At 29.4% G+C, this 15,611-nt stretch overlaps 2 protein-coding genes across 2 annotated transcripts; one reads left to right on the top strand and one right to left on the bottom strand.

The window, feature by feature from the left end:
- Window positions 1-8,023: 8,023 nt before the first annotated feature.
- Window positions 8,024-13,467, top strand: LOC105784488 (agamous-like MADS-box protein AP1). Its single transcript, XM_012610394.2, has 8 exons — window positions 8,024-8,384; window positions 11,495-11,573; window positions 11,895-11,959; window positions 12,182-12,281; window positions 12,382-12,423; window positions 12,552-12,593; window positions 12,775-12,899; window positions 13,128-13,467. The coding sequence occupies exons 1-8, from the start codon at window positions 8,200-8,202 to the stop codon at window positions 13,225-13,227; spliced, it is 738 nt and encodes a 245-aa protein (XP_012465848.1). The 5' UTR covers window positions 8,024-8,199; the 3' UTR covers window positions 13,228-13,467.
- A 167-nt stretch (window positions 13,468-13,634) lies between these two features.
- LOC105784489 (E3 ubiquitin-protein ligase At3g02290) lies at window positions 13,635-14,871 on the bottom strand. Its single transcript, XM_052627023.1, has 3 exons — window positions 14,773-14,871; window positions 14,144-14,483; window positions 13,635-14,039 (listed from the first exon to the last, which is right to left on the bottom strand). The coding sequence occupies exons 1-3, from the start codon at window positions 14,869-14,871 to the stop codon at window positions 13,882-13,884; spliced, it is 597 nt and encodes a 198-aa protein (XP_052482983.1). The 3' UTR covers window positions 13,635-13,881.
- Window positions 14,872-15,611: the final 740 nt, after the last annotated feature.

Genomic DNA, 15,611 nt, shown 5'->3' on the forward strand with positions numbered 1-15,611 from the left:
TGCAGCAAGCCATAGCTCTATCTCTGGGTTTATTGCTAGAAATGATTCGGGTCAGATTATGGGAGCGGGTACTTACCGTAATTCTGATGTAGCGGATGCGTTTGTAGCAGAGGCGAGTGCGTGTGAACGGGCGGTCATTTTTGCAACAGAGATGGGATTCCGGGATGTCCATTTTGAAAGAGACTCGCTGACAGTAATTAAAAAGATTTACTCAAGAGAAGAAGATAAATCGGTTATCAGGTTCAAAATATTAAAGATTATAAGAGGAACTTTGACAGGGTTACTTTCCGTTTTGTTCGTAGGGAAGCTAGCACAGCGGCGCATGCACTTGCGGGTGAAGGTCGTCGGTACCAAGAGGCTGTGTACTGGATTGAAAAAGACCCATATGTGGTGGATCAGATTGTGGCTGAGGACTGGGTTCAATGGCTACGCAGAGGAGTGGATAGCAATTCGCAGCTTTGTGGCGTGGAGAAACTCTATCTTGTACTCCATGGAGGTCATCAAAGCTTTTTCTCTCTGAAATTAGTCGCTTCAATCTCATGCAGCTGTGTTGGGGCAGTTTTTTGGAGAGATTTTATTTGGCTTTTCTCTGTAATTCTGGTTTCTAGGGTAAGGTTGGGGGTGTTGTTTTGTTTTTTTGGTTTCTTTTATGGTATTTTATTGTTGCCTGCCTTTTGCATTTTAATCTGTTTTGATTGGAGCTCTATGTCGGTTGTATAACCGGGGGCCTGAAACCCCTTTTCTTAAATAAAAAAAAAAGAAAAAAATTCATGCCCTCAAAAAGGAAATTACTAGCAAAGAAAGGTGATATACAATCCAACAAACTATACAAATTAACTAAACTGGTGTTATAATAGAAAAAGAGGAAATTTTGATTGGCATCACAAAAACAAATTACTCATGACTTTAAACCTTCAATATATTTGAAGTGTTTTACTGGGATATGCCACATGGTGGTTTTTGATTTATTCTTCTTTTAACATGGTGTGATGAAAACAAATTTTAAATACTAAAAGGTAGTGCAAAATTATTTAAATACCCAAATGAATGATACATTAATCGTATATTGTTATTATATGTTTGAAAGAAAACTGACATATAAAATATAATAAATTAATGGCTATGACAACCAGAATCACGACTACTCCATAAATAGATTCAGCAATTGTACAATAACTTCTTCTCCTTTTTCTTTTATAAGTGTTCTCGCATTTATGATCCATAGCACTTGACTTTCATATACATCTAAGCATTATTTGCTAACACTATAACCCCAAAATATAGGCAACTGCTGTATTAGTTTAACGTTAAGAACAATATTAATTACTTAAAATAATCATTTTAATATCATGATCTTCTTTTTAATTTCTCTTGCGGTACAAGGAAACAATCCAAAGTGATATTTTTATGCAATTATTCTAATCTTTATCATAAACATCTATTATATTAATTTCTTATTTACTACTTCAATCAATTTTATATATATAGTAATATTCAAATTAAACATGTAATAATAAATTTATAAAAATTATAATTACTTAACTTTTCTAAAAATATTGAACTATCCCCATTTAATTATTTAAAAAAACATTATAAAAATATATTTAGTAATTATTATGCAAAAAAACTAAAATAACTATAAATTTTTGAAAATTTTATTAAAAATTTAAAAAAATTAATTAAACAATCATAACAAATTATAATAAAATTTTAAGATATAATAAGTGATAATTAAATTAAAGCAATATTTTAATTTAAATACCAATTATACCAAAAACAAAATACTTTTTCTTTGAAAAAAGAATTGATAAAAAGATAGTTACATACCATAATATTTTCACGCTTTTATTGAAAGTTTAGTGATTGTTATTTAAATAGAAAAGAGATTTTCTGAAAGAAATGAACAAATAAAAATAATTAAGTTGCAGCTTTGAATAGTAACCACAAATGATATCAATATAAATAGAAATGCTAAAACTTAATTATAAGTGAAAATGTTAGTTTTATCCCTGTTTATATAATCAAGAGTTTAAAAAAAAAACCATCAAATGTGGGTGTGCCTCATATTCCTTCTAGTTAAATTTTATTATTTTTCGTAATTAAATTTTGATTACTCTAATAATGTTTTAATATGATTAGAACTCTAATCTTAACATATTTAAAGGGCATTATGAGATTTAGGGATTTGTTTACCGATTTGCTCTTTAAAATTTTGAATTTTGTATTTGAAGTTTTGGATAATGTACATTTAGTACATTTCATATTTTACTCACGTTTGTTTATTTATTTAGTAAAAATCGAAGACTTCTTTTCTCATGGTTTTTACGTAAAATATGTATGTTTATTTTCTCTACTTTTATTATCTTATTATTTATACGAGTGGATCAAAGCATAATGTTTGAGATTTCAACCCATTTCTTATATCTTTGAATGCTAATCTGAAAGGGAAAAATAGAAAGAAAATCATACTGCAAGCAGGAAGGATTGAGTCAAGTTGAGAACTAAATATGCACAAACTAATATCATTTGTATTTATAATAATAATAATAATAATAATAATAATAATAATAATAATAATAATAATAATAAAGTAAACAAACATTTAATAGAATTAAAATTTCAATACTAAATAATGAAACCGAAACTTAAATGGATTTTAATAAAATAATAAATTAAAAACTAAAACTTTATTTGATGTTTAATGAGAATAAATAAAATATTTTGAATTAAAATTCAAATAGACTTTGGAATATTTTTAAACGAAAACAAATTATACAATACCCTATTTATTCCTAATAGCTGAAAAAGAGCTGGTCTTATTATAAATAAGATACCCATAAATTTCTGAAAATAACTAAGTAGAAATCTTTGATAATTCAGCCAAGTAAAATAATAATAACCAAAAAAGGAAAATTTTACCTGAGGCATTGCTTTGGTTTTGAAAACTACACAGATGAAGATGAAGATGAACAAAACCGGAAAAGAGTTTTTAACTAATTTGAACATTATTTAAATTGGAAATTTTTTTATATTTTTGCTAAAATATCATAATATTAACTAATTTGAACCTTATTTAAATACATATTTGTTACTTTATAATATCATGTCTAAAATGAACATTTTATTATTCAAAAGCACTTTTTGGCGGCAATATCAAACACTCAAAATTTTCAAAAGTATTTTTTTCAGCACTTTTCAAAAACAATGAAGACCTGGCCCTTAATGTAAATTAGCGAAGGTCAAATTTATAGACGGAGTCTTTTTCAATTATAAAACTATTATTTAATTAATGACTTTTTAACAGATAATGAATTAAGTGAAAATACAACACAACTTATTTAATTTCAAAAATGACCATAATACCCTATTTAATCTTGGTGGCTCGATGATTTTATTATATATAGACTAAATAGATAATGAATTAAATAAAATTAAGTGAAAAATAATTTAAAATGACTACAATATACCTATTTACTTTCACCACAAAAGGAGCTAGTTTCATTATATGTATAAATTAAAGGCAGCACAAAGTTAGAATTATTTTGTTATAAAATTCCTTAACCCTATTTTGTTTTTCTTAAAATAAATTCAGAGAGGAAACAAACACATTAAAGGTAAGTGAGTTGGTTTTATATTTTATATATATCAGGAATGTATTTAAGGGTTGGTCCCAAAATGAAAAATTATTTTTTATTTCACTCAACTTATAAATTAATACATGATGAAATTATATTTTAACCCTCAAAATAAAAATATATATTTAGTCCTTTAAAATTGATGAAATTATAATTTAATATTTTTAACCTCTCAAAATTTTATAATTAATTTTCAGCTCTTCTTAGATTTGTGGTTCTTTATTATAAAATATATATTGAGACATTTAATAACTATAAAATATATCTTTTAAAAAGTTAATGTGATAAGATATTTGATGAATTATATATTTTTATTGTATTATTTAAACATATGGGCCCCTTGGTAATGTCTGGTGGCTTTTATGGTTTTACATAAATTTTCTGAATTTATTTTTAAAAGTTGTTTTAGTAAAATAAACATAATATAAATTGTATTTGTTACAAAATATTTTAGAATTATTTTCTTTTGAAAATTAAAATTTACTTTTGTAATAAAATAATATTTTATAATATTTTATATAGAATTATAATGCCCGATGCCTAATTAAAAATAATTTGAAATTACATATAATACATGCATAAAAGTAGTGGGATATTGAAGCTAAAACGAATAAATAAATTACTAAAATATTTATGTTTTATAATATAAAATATTTATTACTAAATATTTATAAAGTGAAATATAAATTCATTATTACAATATTAATATAAAACATTTTTATAAGATATTAAGAATATTATTTAAAATTTAAAATTATTATTAATGTTAAATTTTATATTAGAATAAAATTGTAATATTAGATAATCTTATTAAAATAATAAATAACATTAATGTTTATTATACTATTATATATAAATATATATGTTAATAATATTGTAAATTATAATATTTTAGATCAATATTTAATATTTTCAAATGATTATAAAATTAAAATTAAAAATTATTATTTAAACAATAGTCATTTAAGTTAATTATTATATAAAAATCAATTTACTTGTAGGAGTTTTCTCTTTTAAAGAGAACGTAGGCTTTTTAAAAATTGAAGTCAATTGTTGGTTGAGTATTAGTTCGATTGGTATGGGCATTATTGTAAATACACGAGAACGTGGATTCTCGTGCGCTGAAGCGCATTATCCTCCTATTTATAAGTTGGATAGGGGCTTTGGGTAGTTTTATATATTGTGTCAAAAAGAGCAGATATGATCAAAACCTCAGTTCTTTTATCGGTTCAATTTTTTTGCAAACCCTGAGATATTATTTCAGCGAGGGATGAACAAAAATCTAGAACTTTGATTCAAAATTATCTTGATTCATCCACCAATGAGGAGTTACCAAAACATTTGACCTTTCACACATTACAATATAAAGGATTAGTCAATCAAATAATAGATAGGAAATGGGTTGGTTTGAAAATAAATAAATGAATTGCTTGTCGTAGAATATTATTCTCGTCAGACTTAAACCTAACTAAAATAACAAAACAAGGGTTCTGCCCTCTTTTCACTTGAGTTAAGGTTAAGTAAAGGAAGATAGGGGAATGGGTTTGATTAAGAGATTTTTCTCCTATTCATGTATGATAGATACATAAGGAGATTCTCATCCCTTGTATGCTATTTTACGTATTCCATATTAAAAAGGAATTGGGAATAGAGAATCCATACTAAAGAAGGGTCTAATTCTTTAGTATATGTTCTTATTTGATTTGATACAATGTAGTCAGTTACAAAGGCTAATTAGGTGAAGGTCCGGAAAGAGAAGGATTCGAACCCTTGGTAAGTAAGAGTCTACATAGCAGTTCCAATGCTACGCCTTGAACCACTTAGCCACCTCTCCTATATAATTATTATGGCCGATACCTGAGTGAATAACGAGTTATTTATATTAGATTGTTCGATAGATACGAACAATATCAATTCTAACTAGGAAACTTGCTATAAAAATAGAAAACTTTTCATCACTTTTTTTTATCACTTTTTCTTTAGCCTCCAGGCTCGAAGAATTAAAAAAAATGGAATGGGTCTACTTTTATGTTATTTTGTACTGTACACTTCCTTTGTTTGTGAGATCATTTTATTTTCTCACTAGGGGTAATGAAAAGAGTTATAGAATGGATTGCTACCAATGCCTAGATCGCAGATAAATGGAAATTTTATTGATAAGATCTTTTCAATTGTAGCCAATATCTTATTATGAATAATTTCGACAACTTCAGGAGAAAAAGAGGCATTTACTTATTACAGAGATGGTGCGATTTGATTATTATTATATATATTTTACTTTATTTATTATTTACTTTTTTATTTACTTTACCACTCTTAGTCTTAGGAAAAAGACACATTATTCAGAATAGAAAAAAAGGCTATTGAAAACAAAAAAGAAATCTACGCTTGTTGAAGGTGAAGTTTATAAATAAAGTAATTCCTTCTGTCGTGTATCCCCGATTAATACAACCTCAGATGCTTCAATTGCTGATTCGAGTATTGAGCGAAAGGTTACACCTATGGGTCTGTATTATGGGTAAACCCTACTATACTAGTACCAATAGGTGGCATAGAGGAAGAAGCACTACGCCTAGGAATCAACAACACGAAAACTTTGTTATTAATGATTCCCTTTCTTTATCGGGATCGAAACTAAGAGAAATGGTTGGGACAACAAACATCCATCTTGTTTGTACTTTGGATACCCATATAACCATCAAAGATTGTTGAAGTAACTAATTTCTGGAAATTAAGGAGCATTGAGAACAAAGAAATTGTTGGAGTTTACTTTTTTATTTAGTACGAACACGCTTGATGTTAACAAAAGATATATCTACTAATATGTACTAACTACCTTGATTTATTATGATTCATATTTTTTAAAAATGTTTTTTGTAAACTACACTTATAGTCACTCAAAAATAGGGTTTGTCCTATTCGGTCACTCCAAAATTTTTTCTCAATTTAATCCTTCTAAATAAGATAAGTATGTGAATTAGTCACCACCATTAAAATTTTTGTTTTCTTTTAGTAGATTGTTGATGTGGCACATTAACACATTGAGTGATTGACATGTGGTTTTTTTTTGACTTTTTACTAAAGCTTACAGACCTCATTATAATTAGTCCAAAACTTTTTCCCCTAAACTTTAATCAATAGTCAAACATGAAAATGTCATGTGTCTATCACTCAATGGGCTAATATACCATGTCAACAACCTGTTAAAAAAAATAACAATTGATAGTGACTAATTTACACAATTATCTTATTTAGAATAATTAAGTTGAGAAAAAAATTTGGAGTGACCAAATAGGACAAACCCTATTTTTGAGTGACTATAAGGGTGGGTTTGGATGAGCGATTGGGTGCGGTGCGGTGTGTTTACCTTACTTTTTGTCTCATGCTACAGTATCGCTACAGTATCTAATCTCACCGCCACCCTTATTTTTACACTAACCGTAGGTAAACGCACCGCCCATCCAAACCCACCTTAAGTGTAGTTTACCAAAAATATTAAAGTATGAATCATAATAAATCAAGGTAGTTAGTATGTACTAGTAGATATATCATTTATTCCATTGAAATTGGTGCATATTGATATGAGTTTGTTTCGATAAATTGTTTCAAATTTATTGATAATTTTAAAATATATTTTAATATATGTATATAAAATATTTATGCATCAAATGATGCACAATATTTTAGTGAAAGTTTTATCATTTATTACTATAACGGTAACAAAATAGAAATTTTATATTTATTAAATTATTCATGTATTAGTGTGCAATGTTTTGGTGAGCACGATCAGAATTGGGTGCAACAGGTTAATATGATTGATATGGATCAAAATTTTAATTGATGTAAAAAAATTGATTACATCAATTTATTACTGGAATGATCATCCTATTAATTAATAATAAATGTATAATTTTAAAGACCACCAATGAAAATGAAACTAGATTACGTGTGAATTTTACCTCGTACGGTATTATTATTATTTTATATTTTAATAATTTGTATCATTTCATATTATTTATAATACCCACTACAAGATTGTTATTTTTCCAATAATAAACCTCTGTATTATAATTTATTTGGTTTTAAGAGAGAAAAAGAAAATCTCCGCCGTCAGCTGTGTGAGTGTGTGACAGCGAGGGTTCTCCGTACAGCTTCTGACGGTATCTATCGGCTGTATGAAGAAAACTCATTTTTTTTAATAAAAAGTAGAAATAAAATTGTGGTTCCAACATGAGACAGTAACGACTGAACAGTCATGTTAACCAATGAGGGATCGACAGCACATTCTTAATAAACCACTCTGGTTTTATCTACAAACCCACTCCCTTTCCCTAAAACCACTTTTTTTCTTTCTTTTTACTTATTTTCTTTTTCCTATTTTTTCCCTGCATTTCCATTTCTATATATGTTGTGCATGTTTTCTCAGATACACTTCACATTTAGCAAAAGAAATTCTTTTTCCAACTTGGGTATTTTAACTTTACTCCATCTTCCTCCTCCTTCTTCTTCCTTTTTAGGATCTGGGTTTTTTCACCCCAATTTTTTAAGGTTATAAAAAAAGAAAATGGGGAGAGGTAGGGTTCAGTTGAAGAGGATTGAGAACAAGATCAACAGGCAAGTTACTTTCTCCAAAAGGAGAGCTGGGTTGTTGAAGAAAGCTCATGAGATCTCCATCTTGTGTGATGCTGAGGTCGCTTTGATTGTCTTCTCCCACAAAGGGAAGCTCTTTGAATACTCCACTGATTCCTGGTATTTCCCCCCTTCACTCTGGGTATTTTTATTTTTTGTAAAAAGTATCCTCCAAGGTTTTGAGAAACAAAGATAAAGTTACTTTTGTTTTTTGGCTTTTAAACTAAAATAGATGTTTATGAAAGTGGTTTTTGAGGCACTGTCATTAGCAGTTTCTCCTGGATTTCATGCAATGGTTATAACAGGTGAAAAAAAAATTAAAGAATATTACACAGTTCAGTAAAAAGTGTGACTATAACTATATCAGTAATAGAATTTACAAGTGTTTCAGAGATGTTGAAGTAGCAAAAGAATGGAAAGCTTTGAGGGGGAAGTTTGGTCTCATCTTGCTAAAACAAGGTTATTGACCAACGGATGATGAAGAAGAAGCAATAAAAAATTTCCCCTTATTTAAACTACAACTTTCTCAATTAGGAGAAAATACAAAGCATCCATTCTATGGACTAATTTATTAATACCAAGTTATAAAAGAAGGGAAAAGCAACACTGAACTTTGTAATAAATTTTATCTTCTGTCATCTCAAAAGGTAAAATCATGCTATCAAACATATTTTCTTCTAAAGATAGTAAAACAAAACCTAAAAAATATGGCTATGTTTTTTATGAAAAAAAATTTGATTTTACAATTTATTTTTTTGGTTTTGGAACAGGGTTACTATCTTTGTCATCTTCTCTCCTTTGGGTGTTTCCTTTTAGTATTCATATTCCTTAGTCCTTACAAGCAACAACTGCTATACATGTATCTTCTTCTTCTTCTTCTTCTTCACCAGCTCTTAAGGCCTAGACCCTCTTTGGCTTTTGAGAACTCTTTCATCCAACAACTGTCCAAGGCCAAAAAGAGGTATCTTTTTGGTAGTTAGAAAATTACGGATTTGACAATTTTTGTACAGAGGGAGTAGGGCTAGGGCTCCATGAGGGGTAGTTCCACACCTCAAATTTGAAGATTCCTTTTTGAACCCTAAACAAGCTAATAAACTGCTTTAGTTACATGTATGTCACCAATAGCCAGTTACTGGTTCAAGTGAGAAAAAGAATAAAGGAAAATTATTTATAAACCTTGATAACTAGGAAAAGAAAACTCTACAATTTGTGATTCAAGTTCTTCAGTTATATATTATAGATATGGTGTCTGTCTATTTATGGTAATTATTTGAATTTAAATTAATTGATATTTGATGCATATATCCCTTTTTTCATTATTTTGATTGAGAATAGTTATTTTTAAATAATTTAAAATAAAAATATCAAAGCTTAAAATGAAATGAAGGAAAATTGAACACTTTGGATTAGGCTTTATGATTTTAGATGCTCTGGACTTATGGCGTGTTTGATAAAAATCGAATCTTTTAGTGAATTGAAAAGGAATTCTTTTTAGAAAAATATTTTGAGAATTTTCAATTAAAATTGTTGAATAGTATAAGTAGATAGATAACTTATTTATCACTTCGGTACTGTTGCCTAAAATGAAAAATTAAGTATTGAAAATTTAAGAATTAATTTTATGTTATAAAATTTGGTTGATATAGCACTTAACATTAATTATGGAATATAATTAAATAGTTTGATAATTACATGTTCAAAATTATAAAAATTTATATATTACATTTTATCCTTAATTTAAAACATTTCACCTTATTTCAAACCAAAGTGAAAATTTAAATTTAAATTTTTATAGGATAATATAATATTAAAATAAATGAATAAAATAGAATTAATTGAAAATATTCTCCTTTTAAGTAATAAGTAGTTCTTATTTACTTATCATTTTCTGCCTTTTTATTTCAGATTATTAGGCATGTGTACATAATTAAATTATTGAAAATATTAATTTTCAATTAATTTAATATTTCAATAGATTATCAAATAAGGCCTTACTAAAATGTTAAGTTGATTTTATTTTTTAAAATTATATTTTAAATAAATTATCAAAATAATAGCTTTTCCAAATAAAAAAATATCAAACTAATATGAAAAATTTGTATTAATAAGATTTAAATTATATACCGAAAAATAGGATTAAATATGAAAAATAATTTTGAAAAATAAAAATTTCTATTATAAAAAATAAATCTATTTACTAATAAGCCAAATAATTTCATAATAAATTTAAAGGTAGTTGATTTTTCAATTTATCCAACATTGCATAAATTAAAATTTACCTACTTAAATATTTAAAATCCAAAACCCTAATTTTCAATGAGTTCATATACGGCATCTATATAGAGAAAGAGGAAAGGGGGGGGGGGTTCAAAGCAAGCTTGAATTGATTCTGTTATGACTCCAAGTATTTTATCACCTAAAAAGTAACGTAATTAATTGTGATCCAAAAAAATTATAATTTGATGGCTAATTTAATTATTATTTTTTGCCCCCCATCCCTAACACAAATTTTATGACGTCGACTTAATCATATCATTACGATATGCAAGGAATCAAGGGGTTTATGGTGTAAGGCACCGTTACCAAAGACTTATAGTTCCTAAGTCACTTATGAAAACTGAAAACACACACACACACACACACACACACACACACACACACACACACACACTTTTAGTTGCTTTAAGTCAGTTTGGTGATACTCAAAATCAAACAGGATTTGACTTCTGATTTTTTGAGGGTTGATTTCGACCGCTTTCAGCTTCCTTCCTCCATGCTGGTGACAGACGTGCTATTTTCTTTAACTGGATTTATGTTTAACTCATTAAAACTCTTAGAAGTTAATATAAACGTTTTAATGTTTTAACCCTTAAGTCCTATCTTCTTTTATAGATTACATCACGTAGTTCATTGCAAGTAGATGGATTTATACTCACTAACATAGCATTAAATATTAATCCTTGAGACAAGTTAAGAACGAAGTATGGCATATGAACTATGAAGCCATTAGTTGGAGTAAATGGAAATTAGTTGTTTGTGTGTGTATGCATGCATGTATGTATGTATGGAAATTAGTATGGCATATGAAGCCATTAGAAATCTATATATATTATATGTTTTAGATTAAAGTAAAAGTTATATAAGAAATTAGGGTACAATTAGTTTTACTTGGGAAAGAAAATATTGTGCCATTAAGACTGACATTTATTTTCTGTGATTATCTGCAACAGCATGGAGAAGATCCTTGAACGCTATGAAAGGTATTCTTATGCTGAGAGACAACTTGTTGCTACTGAGCCTGAATCTCAGGTACAACATGCCTTTCACGCCGTTAATTTTTGCCACTTAATTATATTATATTATATTATATTATATTATATAAATATTGTTTGCAAATAGCAGTTTGACAGCAAAAAGGGTTTGGGGGTATCTAAATTCTAAGTTAAGTACATTTTTCTAGCTTTTAATTGTAGCTGTCTTCCAATGAGAGACTCTTAGTTTTTGCCTTTCGGTACATAAAACTAAATGAGCATTATTCAGGTTTTTAAATTGTTGGGAATAGTAGATTGTGAAAAAGGGTTAAGATTTTGGCTGAAATTGTATTCAAAATTGAAACCTGTTTATGGACAGGGAAACTGGTCCATGGACTATAATAGACTTAAAGCTAAGGTTGAGCTCTTGCAGAGAAATCACAGGTACCTCTTAATTCAACTGATTACATTGTTGCTAAAGATGAACGAGTGATTTCCTTTTTCAATGTTTATTTTACTCCAACTTAGGTTTGAATGTCAGATATTAGTGTATTCACCATATCCGAATACGAGTCAAACATGAAAGTTATAGAAAAAGAAAGTTGGACCAATTTAGCTGAACATAGTAATTTCCTGATATGTTGGTGAATTCTTAAACGTCTTCAGGCATTACATGGGAGAAGAATTAGAGTCATTGAGTCTCAAGGAGCTGCAGAATTTGGAGCAGCAGCTTGATACTGCTCTTAAACTTATTCGTTCAAAAAAAGTATGCTTTAAACAGCTTTCCTTTGTCCCATTATAGTCTTACAATTATAATTGTTACTGGTTTTAATGATGAAATTGTGGCCCTTTTTTTTTCCCTGCAGAACCAACTCATGTATGAGTCAATATCAGAGCTTCAGAGAAAGGTAAGGCCTTTCAGAACATATGCTTGTCAATCCTGGAGAGAATCATTATATGAACTTGGATGATCATATGTGATGTGATGGACACTTGAATGTGAATATAAGAAATCTAATTGTGGTCTTTATGTCAGGAGAAGGCAATACAGGAGCAAAACACCATGCTAGCAAAGCAGGTGACATACCCTTTTTCATGTTCAAGATTTCATCAAATTTTTTTTTCCTTTCCCACTGTTGAATCATTTGTAAGAGTTTCGATGTGAAATTCAAATCCCAACATCTTAACATTTACAATCTATTTCCCTTTTTTTGTAAAAGAAAAACATGAACTAACAAATAACCTGTCTTGGCATGTAGATCAAAGAGAGGGAGAAGACAGTGGCGCAGCAACAGCAGCAGCAGCCGCAATGGGGGCAGCAAGACCATGGCCTCAACACATCATCCTTTCTGCTGCCACAGCCTCCTCCCTGTTTGAATATCGGGTAGCACCCCTCATTGGCATTCATCGTTAATGATATCTAGAGATGCATGAAAGGCTTATGTTACTTGTGATGCAAGAAATAAAATCCTATCAACTGAAAACCGAATAATTTTGAAAACGTATGCCAAAGAAGATGGATCCACATAAGCTTTCGTTTTCTGTTGTCTATAATGAAGTGGCAAAAGCTTGGTTAAAAGATTTGATTGTTTATAGTTTACAATTTTTGCAGTGGCACATACCAGGAAGAAGCAACAGAAATGAGGAGGAATGAACTAGACCTTACTCTGGAACCTATTTACTCATGCCATTTGGGATGCTTTGCTGCATGAAAATGGGTACAATTAATTTAACTATGCTTTTGGTTATATGTCAATATGGACATAGATCCATGCACTATGGTTCTTTTCTTCAAAAAAGAAAACAGCATGAGAAAGGATAAATTGTTGGGAACTCATGCCTTTTGTCTGCTTTGTCTTGACATACATATATATGTGTATCGATGTCGATGATTAGTGTATTACTGGATCTTGTATTTCACTCGTGATTAACTGTCAGTTGCTGCCTTTGAAGATACAATTTTCATAATTTCTTGTTGATTATATCAAGCAATTAGACTAAATCTTCTTTTCAGTGAAAAACTAAAGTACATAATTTCTTTAAGTATAAATGGCAATGCAGGAACCTATATCTCTTTCTCATCAACTACAAAACTGGGAAAAAAAAAACTATTGAAACGTACCCTCAAAAATCATACGTTCATCTTTGGTTAATGGTGTCTCCTGTGATCCAATTTCTGCTTCACCAAACATCATCATCTGCAAAATCAGTCCATAATCAGTTATATGATGTAGGAAAATATGGCATTAGAAGACTATATAGAATCCCCATTTTTACATGATATAAAGAGCTAACAGCTCCGGTTTAGTATTCGATTCTCGACATTTGATGATTGGAAGAAAGAAATGGGATCTTAATGGCAGAAGTTAGAACAGAAAATGGAGTAATTGCAGAACCTTGTAGAAACAAATTACCTTTCCACAAATAGGACAGTTTTCGGATCTCTCCATCCACTCATATATGCAACCAAGGTGGTAAGTGTGGGAACATTGAAGAACTATTCTTGGATTTTCAGGAATGTAATCTGATATAGGAAATCAAGAGAGGGTAACCAAAGTAAGCCAATGTCTCATTTAATGGCTTCCATTTGTATAAGCTGGTTAGGGAATCAGCAATTGAAAAGGTTACCTTCAAGACATGTGGGGCAAACATTTTCATCTTCTAATGATCCATAGCCACAACCAACTTCAGTTTCAGGTTTATCGTGTGAGAACTTCAATTGAGATTCGCATTGAACTCCAGCTGATTTGTTTCCTATACTTGCGTGTTCCGTGTGATTGAGTCGATAATCCTCTCTTCCTTCGATCCGATCGTACTCGTAGGAGGGTGTCGTATCAGCTTCGGAATGCAAGACCCTTGCAGTATGTGTGATGATATTGTTAAATGCAGCATTAGAATCCAAAGGGGCTGACACTTGAGAATTCGAAGCGGGGGAATCCGATTGCTCGTTGCTCCTTACTCCGGTAAACTGAGGATCAAATTAATAAGCCCCGGTGAAGTTAAAGATCAAAGAAGCATTATAGGAAATTGCTATCAGAAAACAAATATTATTAGTTTCCTTGAAACTTTTCATCAAAGGAATAGTCAGTAGCCAATGACTCAATCCATAATTGCCAAAAAAAAAAAAAAAAGAACCTTGTCTAAATTGCAGGTGTTTTCATTGTTTAAGAAGAAAAGAACTTCATGCCCATATAAATTCAACAAAATTCTGTCTCGATGCAAACTCAAAAAGAGAAGGAAAAAATTTGACATGGTACCTTGCTCCTGAGGGCATGAATGACGCTATTGAGACTGATAAAAGGGGAAACATGTTGTTCAGGATCCCTGATACCCAAACAACAGCAACAAGCTCCCATGATCAATACTTTAATTTACTTGTCAACCTGAACAATAACCATAATTACTAGCAATCCTTTCACAAGTAACATAAAATAACAAATAATTTAGACATGAATGTTGAGTAGCTAGTCCTCAAACTGACATCGACCCAAAGGAGACCATCAATCCGATAAACTAACTATGATTATCTTCATGGATAAAAATCAAAGGGAACTTAACTGTGAAATGAAATTCGCTACCTTGAGGAAGGAAATGATGATGAAACAAGTGGAATTTATGGTTGTTTTTTTTTTTTAAGTAGAGAACAGATAGGGATGAGTTGATAAGAAACCCCCAAGAATTTAGTGGATTCAAATAGAAAAAGAAGAAACAAAGATTGAATTTAGTAGTCAGGTTTGGTGAAAAATTGAAAGATTCTAAAAATCTCGAGTTTTTCGGATTAAAATTTATAATTTGAAGCCTAAGCTGCGTAGGATTCTTCTACCACAATCGACAAAAGAGCCATATCATAACGAATTTACGTTACCCAAGTCAAGGAGCCATCTTTATTCTTCATATGCTGCATGCTTTCATGACGCGGAAATTGAAACCTACTTTGAAGTAATATATATATATATATATATATATATATATTAAAAATATTTTAAATTAGATTGTATTGGATTGAAGGTTAAAATATCCTCAATTTTTTACTTTTCATAAATTTGAAATTTAGTTCATGTATTTTTGTTCCTAGAAATTTAGTTTCTCTACTTTT

The sequence above is a fragment of the Gossypium raimondii genome, chromosome 13, assembly GCF_025698545.1.
Source record: "Gossypium raimondii isolate GPD5lz chromosome 13, ASM2569854v1, whole genome shotgun sequence".
NCBI lineage: Eukaryota > Viridiplantae > Streptophyta > Magnoliopsida > Malvales > Malvaceae > Gossypium > Gossypium raimondii.